Below are 25395 nucleotides of genomic sequence, written 5' to 3' on the forward strand. Positions count from 1 at the left end.
CACGTACATATACACACACATGCACGCTCACGCACACCAACACAAAAGAACTTTGTTGAATGGGACGTCTCCTTACGGTTTCTCCTCTCTCCCCAGCAGAGAGAGTGGCCTCTTCCTCTGACTGATTCCCCAATGGTCAGTATTATATTGACACCTTCTCTTCCCTCCATCTTCCCTCTCCTCCAACACCTACCATTCCCTCGGCTTGTTCAGCACCCCACTTTCAGCCATTTTTCCAGATAATGCTTACATGATGTAATTTTTCATTGGTTCAGGGAATTTACATCTGTTTAGCTCTTTTCACACACCTAGAATGGCTCCAGACGCATTATAGCCACAAAGTAATTCTGAAGTGCAGCTATTAGTGTTGTGTGTGGCAACATGGCAGCCATGATGCACAGCAAGATCCCACAAATGACAATGTGATCATTGATAAGATAACCTACTCATCTTAGAAACAGAACCTTGGTATATCATCTGAGAGGGAATACAGGCCATTGTCATTAAGCTGCCTTTAGAAAGATGTTACCTCAGGAAGTGAGGAGCTCCCTCAGTACTGCAGCAGAATGTGGATCTGCTGCTGTAGCCTCTGCAACTGAAGTGACAGTGATCTGCTGAGCCACAGTGAGCTGGATAAGCCTCTAGGAGCAGCCCTTTGTATAAACTACCCAGGGACAGGTCCTAGTCATTCAACCCCCCGCTTCATTTATCACGTGGGAAGGAGATCCAAACAATTCCAGCTAATATTCCGAGAATCGTTCTGTATGTTTGTGCGTTGCAAGGTTGCAGGTGTAGTTTTATGGAAAGAAAGCCTTTCTGTCTTTCCAAGAACAAATCTGCCATCTTCTCATTGCAACCTCAGGCTGTCCCTGAGCTGATTCTAGAGATCTGATCTTCCTGACACTCATTCCAGTTGTCAAATTGCCTCTGTGTAATAGGAATGCACCCTCAACTGAAGCAACATGTCACTCTGTCAGAAACCAGACCTTAGGGAGAGTCCGAGGACAACGATGGATTATCCCTCCAGAGAAGAGTGTGCAGGTTCTCCACACAAAGATGTGAAAACACACACACACTCTCACTCACTATGACAAATGCACACACACACAGAGACTCACACATCCACTCTCTTGCACACACACAAATCCACAATCTCACACACAAACACACCACACACACAGACACACACACCCACTCTCTCACACGTACACACACAAACACACCACACACACAGATGCGCACACCCACTCTCTCACACTTATACACACAAACACACCACACATACATGCATACACTCACACAGACACACACACACAAAAACACATGCTCACAAATGTACACACACACACATTTACAAGCACACAAACACAGGCACACACACAATCGCACACTCTCACACAGACACGCACACAGATGCATCCACCCACGTACAAGACACACAAATTCACATACACACATACAGACATCCATGTACAAGACAACACACCATGACAGACACACAGACATACATTCACACACAGAGTCACAAAGACACACACAGAAAAACAGACACACATACACACACATATAAAAGACACACACACTATAACTGTTGCAGGCCTGCGTGCTCTGCTCTGATTATATCAGAGAAACAAAAGAGTTGCATTCATGTGGCAACCTCCTCCCTTCTCAAAGTGCTTTGCAGCCAGTGTAGTGTATTTGAAGTGTCATCGCTGCTGTAAGACCAATTACCCAGTGTACACACAGCAGGTTCTCATATACAGACCAAATAAAAACCATAAGAACTGCAGATGCTGTAAATTAGAAACAAAAAACAGAAATTGCTGGAAAAGCTTAGCCAGTCTGGCAGCATCTGTGCAGAGAAAACAAAGTTAATGTTTCAAGTCCAGTCACCCTTGCCCTATTCTGAGGAAGGGTCACCGGACCGGAAACATTAACCTTGATTTCTTTTCACAGATGCTGCCAGACCTGCTGAGATTTTCCAGCAATTTCTGTTTTTGTTTCTCATATGCAGGCATTGCGTTAATGGTAATAAGGAAATCCTCTGTAATCGCGAAGTCACAATTTGCCTATCCACCCCAAAACATAATTAACAACAGATTCACCATCTGTGGACAAAATACATGTATCTGCGATTTTTAACCTATTTTTGATGTAGAGGTGTTGGTGTTGGATTGGGGTGGACAAGGTCAGAAATCTCACAACACCAGGTTACAGTCAGACAGGTTTATTTGAAATCGCAAACTTTCAGAGCGTTGACCCTTTGTCAGGTGACGTGGACCATAACCTGATGTCATGTGACCTCAGACCTTAACTTATTTTTAAACAAGCTCCACACTTTCATAATTCGAGGGTGTTCTCAAGAACAGGACCTTTGCGGATATGGAAGAATGGCTGTAATCTCTTTCTAGACCTGTTGCCTCAGTAAGAACGTGCCCATCGCCTTTCAGATCAATCACACTTGGCTGAGAGGACAGGTCAGTCCTCACCTGAAAAGCAACAGCTCTGACAATGCAGCAGTTCCTCAATGTGACACGGGACTATCAGACTAGATTAAATGATGCAGTCCAATCTCTCAAGTGGGAATTGGACCATAATCTTTTGACCAAGAGGTCAGAGTGTCACAGCTGACACCTCCTCCCTGCACAAGGGTGGGGTTAGTTTTACACAGAAGAAGCTTTCAGTGCATTTACAGTACGCTTATCTGGTCTACAGTGTCTAGGCAAAAGTGGATACTGCAGATGCTGGCGATTAGAGTCAAAGGTTAGTGTGGTGCTGAAAAAGCACAGCAGGTCAGGCAGTATCCGAGGAGCAGGAAAATCAATGTTTCAAAGGGCTTTTGCCCGAAACGCCGATTTTCCTACTCCTCAGCTGCTGCCTGACCTGCTGTGCTTTTCCAGCACCATTCTAATCTTGGTCTACAGTATCTGTTAATTAAACCTAGTGAGAGAATGTCTATTATTATAGCCAGGCCACCAGTAGACGCACACACACACACACACACACACACACCCCGACGGAAGGACAGGACATTTGCATCGCTTCAACATGATCATGTCAACCCATCTGTTTGTTTCACAGCACGAGCTGAGGAAAGTGGAGGTTAGAAGTCTCCACATCAGGTTGACTTAATTTTTCATTGTCTCACTGTGGCACTATTCCAAAATTGCTTGATCCTGCTAGCACCCAGTTAAATGTTTCTCTCCTCAAGAGGTGAAGTTAGTGCAGCAAGCAAACTCAGTACAGTCTCTAAAGAGCAGGAGGAAGCCATTCTGTCCTGCATGCCAATGTTTGGCTGTTTGAAAGAGTTTAGCTACCCATCACCCCTCAACACTTCAGTTGTCCTGAGGATGTAACCATCACTCTCTGGCTTTGTCTCAGTTCCAATTTCCAAGTTGATTATTTATGAATATGTTGCTCCATGTAAGGATCCAAGGCTGGCTGGAATAAATACACAGGAACTTGATTTGCCCCGTGCAGCAAGGTGTAGCTTTGCAGAATCTTCCCTTGAAGACTAAAATGGACTGGGTTGGCCGGGGATGGAATTCCCTTTCCTCAATTCCCCCTACCTTTCTTAAATCCCATCTGTTCAACTGGACCTTCAAGGCATTCTTCCAGCTCATAGAATCCCTACAGTGTGGATGCAGGCCATTCAGCCCACACCAACCCTCTGAAGAGCATCTCACCCAGAACGATCCCCATAACCCTGCACTTTACATGGCCCGGCCTCCTATCCTGCACTTCTTTGTGACTGTGGGAGGAAACCAGAGCACCCAAAGGAAACGCACATAGGCACAGGGAGAATGTGCAAACTCCACACAGATGGTCACCTGAGGGTGCGAATTGAACCCAGGTCCCTGGTGCTGTGAGGCAGCAGTGCTAACCACTGAGCCATTGAGCCACCCTGTTCCTTTACTTCAGTATCGGTTTGTGTCAAAAGAGTTGTGCTGCAAAAGCACAGCAGGTTGGGCAGCATCCGAGGAGCAGGAAAATCAACATTTCGGGCAAAAGCCCTTCATCAGAAATCAGTTTGTGTCTGACTAAAATGCTGTGAAATAGCTTGGATGATTTTGCTGCATTAAAAATGCTTTGTTAGATATCCAGGTAAGTGTATATGGTTGTATAAATTATAAGGGGAGGCAGTGGCCTAGTGGTATTATCGCCAGATGTTTTGGGGACCCAGGCTCGAATCCCTCCATGGCAGATGGTGTTAATTGAACTCAGTAAAATCTGGAATTAAGAGTCTAATGATGACCATGACGTCCTTACCTGGTCTGGCCAGCATGCCACAGCAATGTGGGCAATTAGGGCAATGAATGTTAGCCTGGCCAGTAACACCCTCATCCCGTGAATGAATTTAATAAAAAGTAAATTGCCATCTCAGTTCCAAGATTTCTACCCAGTCTGATGGTCGATTGTCTAAGTTGCCAGAGCTTTTCACAAGAATGAATCTGTGAAGTCTCAAACCAGGCAGTAGTGGGTATGACCACAAAGCTTAAATCTATCATGAGTTTGGTAATAACTGACCCCACCCCCAGCCTCAATTTGGGCTTTCCTCTCTAACAGGTATTTCTTGATGTCTACAAGGCAACGTCTCTTGACAACGGTAGTGATTCAGATTGAGGGGAATTGGGACAAACTCTGGAGGTTATGCCATGGCACATGTTAGAGCTGCACCCCTTGATATACACTGCTGCAGACCATGATTGCGCCCCCTTGAGGCCAAGGCAAAATCTTTCAATGGGATCGAGGTGCCTACACTCCCCACCATTCAAAATTCCCTGGCGTCTCCAGCAAGCAATAATTACTCTCCTGGAGGCTGTTGCAAGCAATCCAGAGAACCATTAAGATGGCAGCAGAAGGTTGGGGGAATCCTTTAAGGAGCACTTGTACTGTGGCAGTTTTCATTTCTTCCTGAGTTGTGTTGAAGAATCCAGAAATTAATGACTAATCTCCCAATCACCACTCTGTGCAACCCAGAAGGAACTTTACAGATGGAAGAACTCACAAGAAAATGTTTCTCTTTTATTGTTTCTGAAAGCTTGTTGTTTGTTTGTTGTACAAAATATCGCAAGCCCTGGTTGGGGGGGGAGGGGGTAGATTTGTGGAGGGGGGGAATCTGTTGGATTGAGTCTGACGGAAGATTGGTGAGGTGACTGATTCCTTTTTCTGCCCTTATTTCCAGGATGAGTTGGACCTCACTGACAAGAACCGAGATGCTATGTTTGCACTGCCCATGGAGAAGAAATGGCAAATTTACTGCAGTAAGAAGAAGGTATGTGGCAGCAGTATCATTGAGCTGTGATTAATGCAGTCAGGGGAAAGGGAGAAGGAGTGTTTAAGGCGGTGTGTTTCAACCTTGAATGAAGCATGGTTATGCAGGATTCCAGAGGTTTGTGAAGGAAGGGCTGTGTCGGCTCAGCCTTTGACTCTGTTTAATGTAGAGAAACATCGATTTCTGATGACCAGTGGGAATGAGATGAGTGAAAGACATTGATGTGTTCCGTCAGCCATGACTGTATTGGAGTTGGTTAGCTCAGTTGGCTGGGTGGCTGGTTTGCGATGTAGAGTGACACTAAAGGTGTGACCATGAATGAGACCTTGACCCTGTCCCTCCTCCGAGCTGTGGTAATCCTCAGGTTAAAATTGTCGCTTTCTAATGAGAAAGTGCGAGTATGACTCGATTGTATTGAACGGTGGGGTAGGCTTGATGGGCTGAATGGCCTACTTCCTGTCCCTAAAATGCTGATGACAACAGAAAGCTTGTGATTTCAAATAAACCCATTGGATTACTGCCTAATGTGGTGCTACTTCTGAACTTGTCCATACGATGATAAGAGACGATCTTAGCGTTCTTAGTCTTTTTATCAACCATGCAAGGATTTGGACAGCAGGGGATTCCAAATCCATTGCTTGTGTTGCTGGACAGATAATGCAAAGAATTTGAATTCAAATCCTACTGTGACAAGTTGAGAATTTAGAATTCAGTTAAAAAAAGATTGGTGCCAATAAAAGGGATCATAAAGCTGATGGATTGTGTTAAAAAATTCACTCGATCCACTAATATATTTCGGGGAAGAAAATTGACCACCCTAACGTAGGTAGGGATAACAGTCACTCGATAGACTGTTGCTGCAGTCACATCGGAGTCTTAAATATGTTCACTGATACCCCTTTGCTTAAGAATCAATGTGAATGGATCTTAACTGCCCTCTGCATTGACCTAAAAAAAAACACCCAGTTACATCAAAATGCTACATCAATGGATTGAGGCTGTTTAAGAAGGGCTCCTGAAAATCCCTATGAATCAGTGTTAATTGCTAGCCCCTCCAACAGAGTACACATTCCGAGAATGAACTAGTAATGGGCTGATTCATAAAGGCATCTAGCACAGAAGAGGCCCTTCAGCCCATTGAGTGTGCACTGACCTATCTACACTTATTTCACTTTCCGGCACTTGGTCCATAGGCCCGTACTCATACTTTCCCACAAGTTCTGTTTTTCTGCTTGTGGTGAAGTACCTCCAGGTAAGATCTGACGGTGGATCGACTGCACACTGACTGTTCTGCTGTGCTGTTTCGCCTGGGTCATGATGTAGCGTTGAAATACCAAACTCAGGTTCTGACTGGTGTCCGGGGATTTAAGTGGAGTGTTGTTTTCAACTCTAGGATTGTAGGATTGAGGGCCATGATTGGTGGAAAATTCTCTCACCATGTAGCTGTCTCATCACAACTTTTCATTTTCATTCGTGCCAAGTCAACCAGAGAATCATACAGCATAGCAGGCCATTCAGTCCATCATGATGGTGCTGCTGTTTTGAAAGACTTATCCAGTTTGTCCCATTCCCTTGTTCTTTTGATGGGCCCCCATTGAAGTATTTATCCATTTCCTTTTTAAAAGTGTTTATTTAACCAGCTGCCATTTCAGATCATCGGAAGATATTGCCTACATAAAATTCTCCAAATTTCATCTGATTTATTTTTCCTTCAAAGAATACAATAATTCTTTATCCTCTATTACCCTGCCACAAGAGTAAACAAGTTTCACATTATCTACTCAGTTAGAATCATTAACCTCCTCTTAATCCTCCCTTTCTTCATTGTAAGGTAGCCTGAACTCAATAGACTCTTGCTGCAGTCACACTGGAGTTTAGATTATATTCCCTATGTATGGAAACAGGCCCTTCGGCCCAACAAGTCAAAAATTGACACCCCAAAGAGTAACCCACCCAGACCCATTCCTTTACTCTATATTTACCCCTGACTACTGCACCTAAAAATATGGGCAATTTAGCATGCCTAATTCATCTGGCCTGCACATCTTCGTGTGTGTGAGGAAACCCATGCAGACACAGGGAGAATGTGCAAACTCCACACAGACAGTCAGCCGAGGAGGAATCGAACCCAGATCCCTGGTGCTGTGAGGCAGCAGTGCTAATCACTGAACCACTGTGCTACCTATAAGTCTTAAATATGTTCACAGATATCCCTTTGGTTTTGTTTCCAATACCTCCAATGCCAAAACAAATAACTCTTTGTACATTTTCATGGCTTAAATCATTTATGGTAACAAATTTAAGTTACCATTATATCTAGATACCAAGGTACTTCAGCTCCTCTGTTGAATTTAGCCTCTTCCCAGTTAAAGTATATTCTTCCTTCCAAAATGTAGCACGTTACATTTGTCTTAATGTAATGCATCAGCTCCTATATGCATAACCAGTCAGTCTGTCTGTGGCTGTAGCAATTACAAGCCAATTAGTCTAACAGCAGTAGGAAACTTGCAGAAATATTAAGATAGAACAAAATTAATAGGCCCTGAGAAAGATATGGATTTTAAATGAAAGCCAAACTTAATAAAGGCATGGTAAATTTGGCTTACGAGATTTTCTTTGATGAAGTATAGGGAAGGAGAATGGTGAGACAGTTATTGTTGTGTGTCTGGATTTTGGTAAGAGCTTTGATAAAGTTTCTATTTTCTTAGCAAAGTGAAGCACTGTAAAGAGGCAGTAACCACGTGGAATTTTTCCAAGAGACAGGAAGATGGTCCGGTTGCTTTCATCAAAAGCCTGAAGTGTTGTAATGTTTACAGTTGGTGTTGGCATCTAGTGATATGAATTCTGTTAATCCTTTCAGTGAATTCTGTAAGAGTAGTCCTGTGTGAATGTTCTTCACACGATTCACCCTGAAGACAAGAGGCATGACAGGATCACCGTGCAGTGATTTTCCTTTTGATAATTGCCCTCTTGCTGTTCATTTTTTGTTGTTGACAGATGTAACGTAGGGGGGGAATAAAGTTCTTGGCAGTTCACAAAGAGCTCACAGCGTAAAGCATAACACAATGGAAAATAGTCTTTAGCCTCACCAATAATCTCATTGGAGTTGACATCAATGAGAGAATTAGCTTGGATTGAACAAATAACATGGTTCCTTTAAGATGCCTACCCTATAATCTATATCTTGTTGAAAATGTTTCCTAGTGCAAGCATTTTCTGTCCACAGATCTTATTCATACTATAATTAAACTTACTCATGTATTTGTGTGTCAGCATTTGCTGTTTATAGGTGGAAAGTGTTCAGGGTGTGGATTGTAATCCAGGCTAGGCGGATCTTGTCTACAAACTGGAGAGCTGACAGGGGCTCCGCACTCCTTTATTTGGAGGTTTGGCATATCACATGCCAGTCTGGTACTTGAGCTGAAAACTGGAGAGTCTTCACTGGGATCAATCGCTTGAAGGGATCCCAGCCCCATGAAAACTATTTGCCCATGAACTTGTCAGACCGTTGGTGCTGCTCCCCTGGTAGCGCTGTTCCTCCGTCAACATCAGAGGCCCAGGATCCCAGATGAACAGGACAGGAATGACAGGGGTGGGGGTGGGGGGAGAGGTCGGTGGCATGGTGATGGTTGGTGGGAGTTCATAGTATCTGTTTGGGGCAAGGGTTCATACCCTGCAAGGACCATTGGTTGGCTCTCTTGAGGCCTGTCTCGCTGATGCCAGCCTCCTTGATCAGGAACTGAGTATTCCCCAGTAGTACCTCACGACTTTGGACAATTTGACAGTGCTTGCTGTCCATGCGCCCTTCAGAGGGATTGCACTGTTCGCCATTGGTACTAATTCCCCACCTAAGGGCCTCCATTGACACCAGGGCACACAGGCTGTCTGCCATCTTGGAATGAATCAGGCCAAAACAGGAAGGTGATGGGGCCTTCCCACCAGGCACATTCCTGTCCAATCCAGTGCCTCCAAATCCACTTCCAAACCCCCCCTCCCCTCCCCGAGAGAACACTAAAATCCAGCCAATAATTCCCTCTGGGTTATTTCAGTGATTACATTACAGTTGCAGGATTTGACCACAAGGTGACTCCATTGAGTGAGTTGCGACAATGTCTCCCTCAGGTAGGTGGCCATCTTGCCTCTGGGGGGAAGGAGCGGATAGAGCATGGCTAAAGGTGTGAGCAATTTACTTGCAAACAGTGCAAAATGTCAAGGGTCTGCATGAGTATTTTGGAAGTGATAAAATTGATTGAGGTAATTCGTTCATTGTGATATACTTTGAACAGCCATGTGGGCCACAAGTTAAACATTTGGAGTGAGTAGAGAGAGAGATTCCTTCATCCAAAGGTCAATAAAAGACTAGACTGTGGTCCCCGGAGTTCCCTATATGTTGGGATGCCTCAAGAAGCTATAGAGGATGAATTCATTTTGAGGTGTGGTGCCTGTTGATCTCGAGGAACCATTGCAGCCAATATTCAGCAGTGAAATCCCATAACCAGCCATGAACTAATTTTCCAGCTGTATTTTGTTTCGTGCTGTTGGTTTATGGATGAATTTTGGGCAAGAGACTGGAAAGTGCTTCTGGTTGGATTTTTTCAGGCAAATGCTGGGAGGACTAAGATCCATGACTATAAGCTGTATTTGCTTGCATTTGATTCTCCCCATCTATAATAAAATAAAACACAGAAGTACAGCCCAGGAACAGGCTCTTTGGTTCTCCAAGCCTATGCCAATCGCCATGCCCTAACTAAACTAAAAAACAAATCGTTTGCCCTTATTCAGTTCATATTCCTCTATTCCCTGGCTATTCGTGCAACTATCCAGATGCCTCTTAAATGTCACCAATGTGCTGACTTCCATGACCTTTTCTGGCAGTGCATTCTAAACCAGAAAGACTGCTGACGTCCACATCCATAACTTGGGAATAATTTACTCGAGGGTTTGGTTGAAGCAGATGTGTCGATGTAGTTAAGGAGAAGCTGGACAAGCATAACACACAAAAGTGTACCACCTTCACGATGCACTGAGGAAACTCACCAAGACTCTATCTACAGCACCTTCCAAACCCGCAACTACTGCCATCTCAAAAGACAAGGGCAGCAGATACGAGGGAACGGCATACCTGCAAGTTCCCCTCAAGCCGTTCACCGCTTTAGATTAGATTAGATTACTTGCAGTGTGGAAACAGGCCCTTCAGCCCAACAAGGCTACACCGACCTGCCGAAGCATAACCCACCCATTCCCCTACATTTACCCCTTTACCTAACACTATGGGCAATTTAGCATGGCCAATTCACCTAACCTGCACATCTTTGGACTGTGGGAGGAAACCAGAGTACCCAGAGGAAACCCACGCAGACACGGGGAGAATGTGCAAACTCCACACAGTCAGTCACCTGAGTCGGGAATTGAACCCGGGTCTCTGGCGCTGTGAGGCATCAGTGCTAACCACTGTGCCACTGTGCCACCATGCTGCCCACTTTGACTTGGAAATTTATTTCTGCTCCTTCTCTGTCACTGGGTCTAAATCCTGGAATCTCCCCCCTAATAATGGTATTGTGGGTCAACCCACAGGAGGTGGACTGCAGCGGTTCAAGAAGGCAGCCCACCACCATCTCAAGGGTAACTAGAGACAAGCTTAGTCTGCAAGGCCCACATTTTCTGAATGAATGTTTCTAAAAATGAGAGAGTTTAGGGTTACATTAATAGTTGAACATCAGAAACACGGAAGGAGAAAGGAGGCACGGTGGCTCACGCAGTGCCAGGGGCCCAAGTTTGATCCCAATTTTGGATGGCTGTGTGAAGTTTGCACGTTCGCCCTGTGTCTGTGCGGTTTCCTCCAGGTGCTCTGGTTTCCATCCATAGTCCAAAGATGTGCAGGTTAGGTGGATTGGCCATGCTAACTTGCCCATGTTGTGCAGGCTAGGTGGATTCATCATGGAAAGTGAGGGATTACAGGAATAGAGGGCTGGGTCTGCGTGGGAAGATCTTTGGAGGGCCAGTGTGGACTCAGTGGACCAAATGGCATACTTCTACTCTGTAGGGATTCAAAGTGGAGCATGCCTGGAGGTCTGGATTATAGGCTGAATGGCCCGTTTTCTGATGAAGGGACTTGCCCAAAGCATCAACTCTCCTGTTCCTCAGATGCTGCCTAACCTGCTGTGTTGCCTGACCAGTGCCACACTTTATCAACTCTGACCCTCCAGCATCTCACTATCTCCTGGCCTCGTTTCTTGCCATTTCTCCTGCACAATCCTGCATGAAGTTATTCCTTTTGTGGTATCTTTAACTTGCATCAAACGCCACTTGAGAGAAAGCAGTCAGGACCTTGCTCCGATGTCGCTCGAAGCTTGGCTGCTTGAGAGCCAAGACAATGAACAGCCTTCTGACATTTCCACTTCTCACACTGGTGCTGATCAGGCAAAACTGTGTGCAGTTTTGGTCTCTTCGCCGAAGAAAGGATGTACTAGCACTGCAGGGGGTGCAGAGGAGGTTCACTGGATTGATTCCGGAGTTGAGAGGGTTGGCTTATGAGGCGAGATTGAGTACACTGGGACTATACTCATTGGATTTAGAAGAACGAGGGGGGATCTTATGGAAACATATAAAATTGTGAAGGGAATAGGTAAGATAGAAGCAGGGAGGTTGTTATCACTGGCAGGTGAAACTAGAGTGAGGGGGACCAGATTTTGGACTGAGCTGAGAAGGAACTTCTTCACCCAAAGGGTTGTGAATCTGTGGAATTCCCCGCCCAGTGAAGCAGTGGAGGCTGCACCGTTGAGTGTTTTTAAGGCGAAGATAGATAGATTTTTTGAACAGGAAAGGAATTAAGGGGGTTATGGTGAGCAGGCGAGTAAGTGGAGCTGAGTCCACAGAAAGATCAGCCACGATCTTATTGAATGGTGGAGCAGGCTCGAAGGGCCAGACGTCCTACTCCTGCTCCTAGTTCTCATGTTCTTATTTCAACTTCTCATACTGGCCCGGTTCTGTGATGGGGCATCCCAGAGGGTGGCATGCTAATCCATCAAACAGAGCTGTTCCTGACCTGCTCATTGCCCGGTCGTGAGGAGCATTCGGCTCCCTCTCCAGTCATTGGCGTTCCTCACCCCTTCAGGTGGCATGCTGGGAAAAAAATAGAGAAACCGTTTAGCACACAAGAAACAACATGGGGCTCATAAAACATTGCCAGCCACGCTCGCTAAGACACAAAACAGAAACGCCACCACATGACAGGCCTCTCACAACATCTGTAACCATTTCAGAATCTTGGCACAGCAGACCGAGATTGAGAGAGGTGTTTTCTTAATAAGAGTAGTTTAAATACTGAAGCCAACCAACGTCTCCAATGTAACGATATAAAATAGGCAGGAGATATATTTAAATATGCTTCCATTAATATTTATTTAAATTTTCCTGGCCTGGGATCTGTAGGGGCTTTCTCCTGTGGGGAGGGGGAATATGTGTTTTATTGAATAAACATGAAAGTGCAGCTGACTGGGCTTGGGTTGGCACAAGGTCCCACTTTGAGCTGTCAGTCAGACTTTCAGGATTAGGTCGTGTGCAGTCAAACAGCCCCTTTGTCAGGCTATCCTTCCTCTGAAATGTGTTGCATCGATTAAACTGCGGGCCAAACACTGGTTGAAATTAGACAGGAGTAGCTCAGACAAGGTGCAAAATGGTGACTGGAGTTTGGGGCAGAACGAGCTATCTGGCCTATGTGTCACCTGAGCGGTGGGGATCTGTTCAGCAGCGGTGTCAAACGGCCTCATTTCCTCCCTTTTCAGTCGGTGTCAATGGCAGTTAAAATCTACAGGTTTTATCACAATCTGACGCTGCCCATTCCTCCGAGTCCCTGGCAGTGAGACTCATCCCGCACCTGATTTAAGAAATAAAGTTTGCTTTTATTGGTGCTGCTACTAAATGACCTCTCTCGGAATTGTGACTAGAAAATTGCTGGCAGTGAAGTCGTCTATTCGGCCCATCATATCTGTACTGGCGAAATCAGAATTTTCCAGCACAATCTCACATTTCAGTTCTTAGTGCCGTGTCTTATGGATTACTGCATTCCAACTGTTTTTCTTTTATAAATGGGTTGCTCTTTCAGGCAGTGAGTTCCAGACCCCTGCTGCCTTCTGGGTGAAATAAAAATGCTTTTATTATTCCCCAACCTTCCTTCTAATCCACCTAAGCTCCTCAGATAGCACCTTCCGAACACATGACCATTCCCATCTGGAAGGACAAGGGCAGCAGATACATGGGAACACCACCACCTGCGAGATCCTCCTCAAGTCGCTCCCCATTCCTGACTTGGAAATATATCACCCATTCCTTCACTGTCACTGGATCAAAATCCTGGAGTTCTCTCCCGAAGGGCTCATTGTGGATCAACCCACAGCAGGTGGACTGTAGCGGTTCAAGAAGGCAGCTCACCACCATCTTCTCGAGGGGCAACTAGGGGTAGGCAATAAATGCTGGCCCAGCCAGAGACACCTATGTCCCACAATTGAATTAAAAAAAACAGAAGGAACAGAAGCCTGAGGAGACTCTAGCCGGACATTTGAAGTTGCTGACCATCAATTACTGGCGCCACTCCCACCTTTTGAGGGAGAGAATTCTACAGGAAGAGCTGATGTAGTGTTAATGTTATTAGACTAATAATCCCGAAGTAATCCACTTGCTTATCCCTCAGCTAAAATTCTGGGGACAGGATTCAAATACTATCATGGCAGATGAAGAGATTTGAATTGAGTAAGAATCTAAGAATCTCAACAGCACAGAAAGAGGCCATTCCACCCATCAAGTCTGCACCAGCCCTCTGAAGAGTTTCCATCCCACACTCTCCCAACAACTCTGCATTTCCCATGGCCAATCCTCCCAGGCCTGCACTTCTGTGGACTGTGGGAGGAAATCCACACAGACACAGGGAGAATCCCTCCACACGGTCACCCGAGGCTAGAATTGAACCCAGGTCCCTCGTACTGTGAGGCAGTCGTGCTGACCACTGAGCCACCGTGCAATCATTGCCAAGTATCATAAAAACGGAATTGGTTCATTCATGCCCTTCAGGGAAGGCATTCTGTTGTTCTTAAATGGTCTGGCCTACATGTGACTCTAGATCCACAGCAATGAGAACTGCCTTTAGTGCAATAAGAATAAGCAATAAATCCTGGCCCAGTCAGTGAATCCGAAATGGACTGATTAATACTTCAGTGATTTGAACATCCAGATGGAGAACTCCAGTGTGGGATTGAGGGAGTACTACACTGTCAGCAGTGTCATCTTTCAGAGGATTCATTCAACTTTGAAATCCCAAAGTGCCTTAAGGCCAGAGAAATGTTTGAAGTGTCATCATTACAATGTCGAAAGTGCAGCAGCCAATTAGTGCATAGTAAATCAGGGGATAAAAACAAATCTGTTTCAGCGACATTGGTTGAGGGATATTCATTGGCTAACTCTCAGCAGGGAGAACACCTCCCCCCCACCCCCAACCCCCAGCTTTCCTTCAGGTAGTACTGAGGATCTGACTGCAAGGCCCAGAAGGAAGGTCTCACTTTGACATTTCCTGTAAAAAGACACCATTTCCAACAATGCAGCACACCAGAGCGTCAAAAAGGCATTTGGATAAATACATGAACAGGAAAGGTTTGGAGTGACATGGGCCAGGAACCGGTAGGTGGGTCTAGTTTAGTTTGGGATTATGTTCGACATCGACTGGTTGGACTGAAGGGTCTGTTTCAGTGCTGTATGACTCGATGAGAGTTGAACTGGCAACTTACAGAGTCAGAATAGAGAGGAGTAGACATTGAGCTTGCAATTCAAGGTGCTCCAAAACAGCATTATTTGAAGACCCCATCTTGGTGAGTGTCTTGCTGAAGTTTGCTGTGATGGTGACGTGTTGCTGAACTGTGCAGTGGGAGCATGTGATTTCAATAACCTTACAGTGTATGACACGTTTCATTCAAAACGATGACCACGGTCCCTTTTCTTTATTAGAGAATTGTGGGAAAGTGTTGCAGGTGGCTGTTACACAGCACAGTAAAGGGGTTTAATGGAAAGCACTTGCTAACGATTTGAAAGCTGAGGCTTATCGGAATGAACTGATAGTCACAATCAAAGAGACAGCCTGAATGCTGCAGGCCTGCAGTGCTCCATAATGGAGCCTTGAGCTTATTGTATTGTGTGGGTTGGGGAGACTGTATGCAGTAAAGTTATACAGTGTCACTCAGGAAACCGCTTGCAACTCAACTCGTTGGAGTCATAGAGGTTTACAACATGGAAACAGACCCTTTGGCCCAACTTGTTCATGCTGCCCAGTTCTCACAATTAATCGAATCCCATTTCCCTGCGTTTGGTTCATATCCCTCCATACCTATCCCATCCATGTATCTGTTCAAATGTTTCCTAAGTGACAAAATGGTACTCACCTTCACCACTATCTCTGGCAGCTTGTTCCGGATGCTCACCATGCTCTGTGTGAAAATATTGGACCCTTTTGTTTCTCTGCCCTCTCACCTTTAACCCATACCCTCTTGTTTTAGACTCTGCTACCATGGGGAAAAGCTGTCGACTATCTACTTTATCTACGCCTCTCATGACTTTATAGACCTCTGTAAGGTCACCCCTCAGTCTCCTATGTTCCAGGCTGAAAGCCCCAGCCTATTCAACATCTCCTGATAACTAAAACCTTCCAGTCCAGGGTAGCATCCCAGCAAATCTTCTCTGTGCTTTTTCTGGATTAATAATATCCTTTGTATCGGGGTACATGGTACTCTAAATGTGGTACCACCAAAGGGTGACCAGAACTGTACACAGTACTCCAAATGTGGCCCCACCAATGTCTTGTACAGCTGCAACAAGATGTCCCGACCCCTATACTCAGTGCTGTGACTGATGAAAGCAAACTCGTCAAAAGCTTTCTTCACCACCTAGTCTACCTGTGACTCTACTTTCAAGGAGCTATGAGCCTGTACCTATAGACCTCTTTGTTCTATAGCATTCTCAGGGCCCTACCATTGACTGTGTAAGTTCTGCCCTGGTTTGACTCACCAAAATGCACCACCTTGCACTTATTTAAACGTTACTGCAAAGAACTGAGACTTCATGTATCTAAACCTTTCTACATGGGTTAGCCAATGCAGTGAGCTTGGCTGTTCAGCTAGGGGGAGCATTACATCCCACTTGAAGTTAGAGAGTTCTAACCGAACAGGGAATGGGAACCCTGCCGTTTAATTTCAGTCCAGTCACCCTGCCTGATGCCAATCCACTCGGACTTATACCAGGACTGAATTGTGCTCGATATTTATGTCCCAGTTCCATGCTCTGTGGGAACCTTCTCAAACTGTCTCTGGATATTTGGCATCTGTGTTGACTGGTGAGTCAACCCCACTCACAGTTTAGTTCCAATTAAGGGGGCTAAATAATTCAGGCAGATTGCTCACCCTTCCCCGCTAGGAATGGAGACCTGACCACATTGACCACAATTTATATTAATTGTACTTGGACTGCTACAGGCAATTTCTTTTCCAGCCAAGGATCAGTCCCGCTATCCAGTGATGATATGTAGCGTATCAGCATCAATTGCCCAAGTTAACAGTGTGTTCCATTGTGTGTCTGCTGTTCTCTGAGCGAAGCAGTGCGTTTAAATGATTTCTTCCCTCATGTGCTTGACCTTTAGTTCTGCAAAGCCAAAGTGATTGAAATAACTTGCCAGTGTGCACAACATCTGGTCCCTCATTATTTTGTGGATCTCAATCAACTTGTCTCTGAATCTACACTCTCCAAGGCGGGTTGAGCCATCTCCGACCTGGGGAGCAAAAGTACTCTGCAGCAAGGAGTAATTTTGTCAGCTTTCTTGGAACCTCTTCCAAATGTCACAGACCCATAGCCATGAGAGAGGATCAGGATCAGGGTTAGTATTCCACACAATACTCCTTGAAAGGTCTACTTGAGTTTTTGGAATAATGGAGAGCCCCTATCATTTTTGCTGAGTTGAAAGTGGAAGAGAGGGAATGGGCCACCTTCCAAATTGCACAATCATGACTCACAGATGCAGCTGCTCAAGTTAAACAACAACTACCCCCCCTCCCCCAAGTCATGCCTGTCCTTTGATTGGGATTGGGAAAGTTGATGTATGCAGATGACACCTGGGAGGAGCAGACCCCCACTTTGCAGACTTACTTTGATGGGGAGGGTATCCTTACAAAGCACAAAGGTATCCCCTCTGATGTGATCCTGGGGCATCTCCGGTGAAAGTCCTTTTGGAGATGTGCTAAAAGCATTGCTAAAAGTAGACCTGATTGTGGGCGAAGGAGGGTAAAATTATTGGGACTGTCAAAAAGAGCTTTCAAAAGCAATTATTAAAACCAGCTGCCAAAATCAACTTTCAAAACCAACTGCAAAAGTAACTTTGAATCTCTCAGGGCATTTAAAACTCCTGCCCTTTAAATATTTGAAATAATAATTGCCCTGCAATCAATCATTGTTTGAGATTTCACTCTGTCTGTTGATGTAAGCCTGAGAGTTATTATTGCTGAAATAGTGCTGCTGTCTATGGTTATAATGGGTTACCTGCCATTTCATAGTTTAACTGGCAGCTCTGAGTAGTTACAGACTCTTTGAAGTGGGACTATAAATTCCAATGCCTTTTGTAACAAGAGATTAAGAATTTGAGTAAAGTGTTTATTTGTACAAGAAATTAAACAATGAATAAAGTGTTTATTTTTATAATGGATTAAGAAATATAGAAGTGATAGATAGATTCTTATTATTTAGTTTTTTTTTAAAGATCTACAATGCAAACTTAGAATTTTATTCTATTTCATCTCATCATGGCACTTGAGATCTGCCCATAGTGAATGCTACATGAATTGGCATGGATAGAGTAAGGGCAAAGGATAATGAGTTGGGGGGTGATTTAGTACTAAACTTTATAGGTGGCAGTACAGGGATTAGGTGGAGGTGCCTAGGTGGGTATGGAGGATATAAGGGCCTATGGGGAGTAGGAGGAGGAGGGTAGGTTAGTGGGGGGTGTATTGGGGGTCTGGATGGTAGGTGGAGATCACAGTTTGGCACAGAAGGTATGATCAGTCATGGAGGATGAATGAGGTTGAAATGGTTTGGGCCTGGGGAATTATGGGGAGGAGGCTTGAGAAGGGAGAAGGGAAGATTACCTGGCATGGTTTTCTTCTGTTTTTAATGTTCTGGGCAAAGTGCCAGACAAAAGCAGACGTCCACTCAGCCCTCCTCTGACACTGCTCTCTGAGTCGCCCAATAGACTCACAGAGTACCACAGATACAAGCCCCTGTCCCATTGGAACAAGGTGCCCCGAGGGTTGGGCTTGCTGTGCTACAAAATATCCCAACTCTGCAAAATCAGGGCCAGTAAATATCAATTTCACCCAAGGGCACTTCCATCCTTTATTACTATCCTAGTCTGTGTTATATCAATCATCTCCCACCTTACACTTTCCGTAAACACATCCAAAACACTGCTGCCATACCCTGACTCATGCCAAATTCCACTATCACACCCCTCCTGCACTCATTGAACTTTCCCACCTCTATCATTCTAACTGAACCAACGCTGGTTCTTCAGCAACATCCTCATTTTAGAAATATCACCTTTTTCCTTTCACCTCCCTTCGGGCCTTGCACTCCCCTCGACCTGGAAACATCTCCAGTTTTCCAGGTTCTCTATGCTTTCCTATTCCGGCCTCTCCCTCAAGTTTTTTTTAATCGGTCCTCCACATGCCTTCAGCTGCCTAGAAGTCCCATCTCTGGTATTTGCCCCTTAAAGATTGAGAGGCAGGAAGGGGGCGGCAGAGGTTTGAATGAGCTGAAGTTTGCGGAGAGTGGCAAAGTGGGAGGCTGGTCCTGTACAATGAACAGTAGAGTTTGGGAGCCTCAAAGACATGGAGGTGGGTTTTTGTATAGTCATAGAGATATACAGCACGAAAACAGACCCTTTGATCCTACTCGACCATGCCGACCAGATATCCCAACCTAATCCAATCCCATTTGCCAGCACTTGGCCCATATCCCTCTAAACCCTTCCTATTCATCTACCCATTCAGATGCCTTTTAAATGTTCGCTTGGGCTGCCCCAAGCCTATATTGCAGTCCATCGTTTGCAGATCTTTGACATTAACCTTCCAAAAGCCTTGTCTTTATAATGCCATGCACATCTCAGCAGCTTTTCATCTCATGAATTAAATTGAAAAAACACTCTCAGAAGCTATTTTACACACAGCCAGAGCCCAGGAGTAGCAAGGAATTGAGTGAAGGGCTCTCCTGTGCTTCCTGCTGCATCGTTCGGTTTCCTTTTCTCCAAAGTTGTGTGAATGTCAGTGAGCAAATGGCCCCCTGCAGTGTACCACACAGCCAGACCAGGCAATAAGGGCTCTGCACTAATTCTACACTAAAGGTGTTGAGTACTATAATCTGTCCTTGAGTTATGGTAGGAAAAGGATCAGCCCAGCTTCCCCTTCCCAAGTGCCATCCATTTATATTTCCTCGGAATGCTATACGTAGACAGCACCATCCGAAGGCATTGGTGACTCCAGTAGAATAGCTAGACGTGCGAATGGATAACAGCCATTTCAGTGGGGGGGACCTGCAATCCAGTGTGAGAAGGAAAACTCAAGGTATAAACTTGTTAAACCTCTTCAAGTCCAGGGTACTAATTAATTGCTAAACCCTAGAATGTAGCAAGGACATATATTTTCCTGATGGTTGAGCCCGTGAACTTATTTTGAAGTAGAATGGACATGGGAAGCTCTTCATGGCATCCCTATGGTGTGGAGGCAGGCCATTCGGCCCATTTTGTCCACACCGCCCATTCAAAGAGTATCCCACCCTAGTCCTGTAACCCTGTATTTCCTAGGGAATGATCCACCCAGCGTGCATGTTTTTGGACAGTGGGAGGACACCTGGAGGAAATCCACGCAGACACAGGGAGAACATGTAAACAACACGCACACAGACAGTTACCCAAGGTTGGAATCGCCACCATATTGCCCTACATTTTCCAGATTCCGACGTACCACTGTGGTGTGTCAACCTCAGCAGCACTGCACTGTGCTGTGCTCTGCAATGTTGCACTCGACAAAACTGTACCATATTGTGCCAGACCACAACGTGCTGGGTTGTACTATATTCATCCGATTGTTGACACCGTTCTTCAATATTTGAACCTGGCCAGTGTTTGAGAGGAATAATGAAAAAGCTCAGGAATCATATAGGGGATGAAATTCAACATGGGAAAGTGTGAAGCAGTAAAGTTTGTTTTGGGGAACGAAAAGAACTAATATGTGTGAAATGATTCAACTTTAAAGGCGTGCAGGTGTATAGACCTGGGAGTGGACCAATTGTTGAAACTGGAGGGACAGGTGAACCAGTCCGTGAGTAGAGCATTAGGAATCGTCAGCTCTTTAAGTAAAGGTGTAGAGTCAAACTCAAGGAGGTGGGCTGAGAATATTAGTTCTGAAGAAGTCATGTCAAACTTGAAATGTTAACTGTTTCTCCCTCTCTGCAGATGCTACCAGGCCTTTCTGCAGGCACTTGCTGTTTTTAATTTTTTTTAAAGACACTGGCTTCACCAAAGCTGGGGAGTAGTGTCCAGTGCTGAAAGGATGTATGAAAGCTCTGGACAGGGTTCACAACGGATTTCCAAGAATGGTTTATTTCTGAGTTAGGGATTACCGTCACGTAGATCAATCAGAGAAGTCAGGGTTGTACTCATTCAGGCAGAGAGGATCAAGAAGAGATTTAACAGAGGTGTCAGAATCATGAAGTGCTTCTGATAGGAGACAAATTTAGTGTGACTGTCAAAAAACAGAGCTGATCTGAGGAAAGGTTGTTTCTTTTATGCATTGAGTGCTGAGATTTGAAATGCACTGTCTTAAAGGGTGGTTGATACAGATTCATCCGAGAATTGGATAAGCATCTGATGATTGAATCACTCTTGAAAAGGGCTAGCACCGATATAATGGGCCGAATCACATCCTTCCATTTGGAGGTGGATTTGATTATGACATTCAATACAGATCAGATTAGTATCCGCAAAGGAAAAGCTATAGGCGTGGGGAAGAGGACTAGTGGCAGTGAGTGATTTACTGTTGCAGAGAGCGAGTATAGATGCGATGGGCCAAATGGCTTCCTTCTGGGCTGAAATCATTTCTCATTTTATGCACTGTCGAGGGGGATACTCAGCTGTACTATATCACTTTGTACAATGCTCGGCCACACAACGCTGCATCTTGTGTTGGTGAGTTGGAAATAGGTTGTGATATTAATTTTAATGGAATATCACTCCTTTCTTTTCAGGAACAAGATGACCCTAATAAACAGGCCACCAGCTGGCCTGACTACTACATTGATCGTATCAACTCCATGGCTGCAGTAAGTGAAATTTTTTCCAAGTGCACCCAGCTATCATGGCTCTGCCAGTTCTGTGAATGCATTTGCAGAATTCCTCAGCAGAATTTGCCACCTGGCTCTCTATTCATCTGAATGTCTTTTCTGCACTTAAAGATCAGACAGTCCTGGAAGGACAAAAATCAAACCCTTGCTCCAGCTTTCCAAAATTTCCCAAACCTCTTCCCACACTTCTGTCTCCTGTCAGAACCCAATTATAATGTTGGGCTCCTCAAGAGACACCTTTGACTGTTATGATGGTTCAGAAAGGGCGAGACAGGCTAATTCACTCTCACCCGTTTGTTGCATTGAAGGTTGACTATCTGACTCCACAGTTTACGTAAGTGTGGGTGTGTCTGTGCCTCCGTGTACATGTCTGTGCATGTGTGTGTCTGTGTCTCTGTGTGGATGTATTCAAGTGTGTGCAGGTGTGAATGTGTATATGTATGTGTGTGGGTTTACGTATGTGTGTGTGTATACTTGTGTGTGTATGTCCGTGTGTGTCTCTCCCTGTATGTCTATGTGTGATGTGTGTGTATGTATATATGTGTGTCTGTGTGTATATGTGTGTGTGTCTCTCCAAGTGTGTATGTATGTGTGTGTATATATCTGGGAGAAAGTGAGGTCTGCAGATGCTGGAGATCAGAGTCGAGAGTGTAGTGCTAGAAAAGCACAGCAGGTCAGGCAGCATCTGAGGTGTAGGAGATTCGACATTTCAGGCATAAGCCCTTCATTAGGAATTTCTCCATGTGTCTGTGTGTAACTCCGTGGGCCTGTGTGTCTATCTGTGTATGTGTCCCTGTGTCCCTGTGTGTGTATCTGTGTGTGTCTGTGTGTCCCTGTGTGTGTGCATTTGTGCATGCGTCTGTGTGTGTGTGTTGTCTGTGTGTGTATCTGTGTGTCCATGTGTGTGTATACCTCTGCGTGTGTTTGTGTGTACCTGTGTATGTTTGTGTGTGTATATCTGTATGCATGTATCTGTGTGTGTGTCACAGTGTGTATCTATGTATGTGTTTGTGTGTGTGGGTTTGTGTCTATGTGTGTATATCTGTGTGTGTCTATGTCAGTGTGTGAATCTGTGTCTGTGTGTGTGGATATGTGTGTCTATGTGTGGGTGTGTGTCTGAGAGGGTGTGTGTCTGAGTGTATGCCTGTGTGTGTGTGTGCGCGCGTGTGTGCACGTGACTGTGCCTGTGTGTGGGTGTATATCTGTGTGTGTACATGTGTGTGTGTCTGTGTGTGCACCATTGTGTGCTTGTCTGTGTGTGTGTGTGTACCTGTGTGTGTGTGTGTGTGTGTGTGTATGTGTGTGTATGTGTGTGTGTGTAACTGTATGTGTGTTTGTCTGCGCGTGTGTGTGGGGGTGTGTGTATCTGTGTGTGTACGTGTGTGTGTGTATATCTGTGTTGTTTCTGTGTGTGTCTGTATGTGTGTTTGTCTGTGTCTGAGTGTGTGTGTGGGGGGTGTATCTTTGTGTATACCTGTGTGTGTGTGTGTGTATATCTGTGTTGTATCTGTGTGTGTCTGTATGTGTGTACCTGTGTGTGTGGGGGGTGCGTATCTGTGTGTGTGTGCGTGTATATATCTGTGTGTATCTGTATGTGTATACGTGTGTGTGTTTTTTTTTGTGTGTGTGTGTATCTGTGTGTGTGTATGTGTGTACCTGTGTGTGGGGGTGTGTGTATTGCCTCAGCTGACTCCTTCCGATCTGACTTGTAATTTAAACTTCTTTCAGAACAGAAGTGGCCATTCAGGCAGTCAAGCCCCTTTCTCCTGTCAATGTGCTTATGTCTGATTTCCTGGAATCACACAAGTGTTATGGCAGAGAAGGAGGCCAGTGGGCCCATCTTTTCCTGCCCCTGTATTTGTCCCTTGGGTATCTTTGGGATCGTAACCCTAACACCATCGCTTACTCCAAATCCAATGACTTCACCTTTCCCCAGTCTCAACAGCTTGTTTGGGGCCCTACCGATTTCAGTAATGAAGAAATATTTTCTGAAATGCGCCCCCCCATCTCCGCTCCACCACCACCAATTGGTCGCTGTCTAAATATGAGGTTATGCCCTATTGCTTTGGAGGCTTCCCAGACCAGGGAATGCTTTTCATCTACCTCCTCTCGCCTAAATAACAAGCTGCAAATCTGCAATAAAAGCAGAACACACACCAGCGGGTGTGTAAAAAAAAGCGTGTTTAATAATTGATGTCCTTTACCCAGGACAGGCTGAGCAAAGGGTTGCACATTTAATGCCCTCAAACTGCAAAGCTCACAGCTGCGGGTGAGCAATGAGTCTCCAGATAAATCATTCCTTTCAAAAAATATCGCTGTTCCATGTTCTCTCAGGAAGGGGACCATGTGCGATTGTTGTTAATCCCCCCTGCTGTTAACATCCAGATGGAGCAAGTCTGCTGCCCTGATTTCCATCCATTACTTCCTACAATTCTTGTTTATCCATCAAGATGGAAAGTTGACTGTTTTCTTCCAGCAACTCACTGCCTTGAGCACACATGAAAAGTTCAGTGAAGCCACTGTGCGTGGGGAACCAGTAAATATTCCTTTGCTTATTCCTGTTTCCCATCTTGCATCTATTTTAATCCTCCACAAATCTGCTGTTTTGAGAAACTGCAGCCCATGACATATGAAAGTATTCTGAGCCCACTCCCAGCAGTAGCATTGCCTTCTTTACTCAGAGAGTAGTAGGGGTGTGGAACGCACAACCTGCAACAGTAGGAGACTCGCCGACTTTAAGGGCATTTAACTGGTCATTGGATAGACATATGGATGAAAATGGAATAGTGTAGGTTAGATAGACTTTAAATTGGTTTCACAGTTTGGGGCAACATCAAGGCCAAAGGGCTTGTACTGCGCTGTAATGTTCTATGCTCGTCCAGTGCTCCTAGCGTAGTATAGACAGTCCAACCAGCCTACCAGCACCAACCCATTTAAAGATTTACCAGAGAAGTCTGAGTGAGCTGCATCCCAGTGGGCAGTGCTCAAAGCTGGAACCTCCACACCCTCTGCGGCACACGGCCGAAGAGGAGAGAGGCACAGAGTTCCAGAGCTTTTTGAGATCTCTGATGATGGAATGATTAAGATCTGGGTTTCTGAAGAGGCCTGATTTGGAGGAGAGTTTCTATTCATTCGTAGGATGGCTGGAGCAGCATTTATTGCCCATCCCTAATTACCCAGGAGGCTGTGAAATGTTACACATTTCTGTGGGTCTGGAGTCACATATAGTCCAGACCAGGTGAGGATGGCAGTTTCCATCCCTCGAGGGAAACAGATGGTTTTTTTTCCCTTCAAATCACCAATGGTCTGCATGCCATCAGATTTTTAGTTCCAGACTTCCATTGACTTCACCGTCTGCTGTGGTGGGATTCGAACGCAGATTGCTGAAATGTAACCTGAGACTAGCGATGATACCACTCGGTCATCGCCTCCCCCAAGGTGCAGAGAGTTCGAGGGCTGGATGAGGTAACGGAGACATGGGAAGGAGATTTAAGATTGGGATTCCTGACTTTGCAATCAGATTTTCTTTCCTGACCCCGCACTGCACCTGGGATTAGTGGCTCACGGCTGGGAAATGCAGTTAAACATGGTGAGTGGGTTCCACAGACTGGGGAGGCCCTGATCACCGAGAGTGGAGGAAGCCTGCTGTTGTAGGTAACACGGGTCAACCCACAGGGCACTTGTGAATGCTTTACAGAATT

At 45.2% G+C, this 25395-nt stretch overlaps 1 protein-coding gene across 4 annotated transcripts in view; it reads left to right on the forward strand.

The window, feature by feature from the left end:
* The window catches only part of daam2 (dishevelled associated activator of morphogenesis 2), a 339423-nt gene that overhangs the window by 157589 nt on the left and 156439 nt on the right, over positions 1-25395 (forward strand). For all 4 annotated transcript variants that reach the window (XM_072551064.1, XM_072551092.1, XM_072551081.1 and 1 more), the window contains exons 3-4: positions 5186-5275; positions 21599-21673. In XM_072551064.1, coding sequence (XP_072407165.1) covers positions 5186-5275; positions 21599-21673 — 165 coding nt within the window. The remainder of the gene's footprint in view (positions 1-5185; positions 5276-21598; positions 21674-25395) is intronic.

Source organism: Chiloscyllium punctatum, chromosome 3 (genome assembly GCF_047496795.1).
Source record: "Chiloscyllium punctatum isolate Juve2018m chromosome 3, sChiPun1.3, whole genome shotgun sequence".
NCBI lineage: Eukaryota > Metazoa > Chordata > Chondrichthyes > Orectolobiformes > Hemiscylliidae > Chiloscyllium > Chiloscyllium punctatum.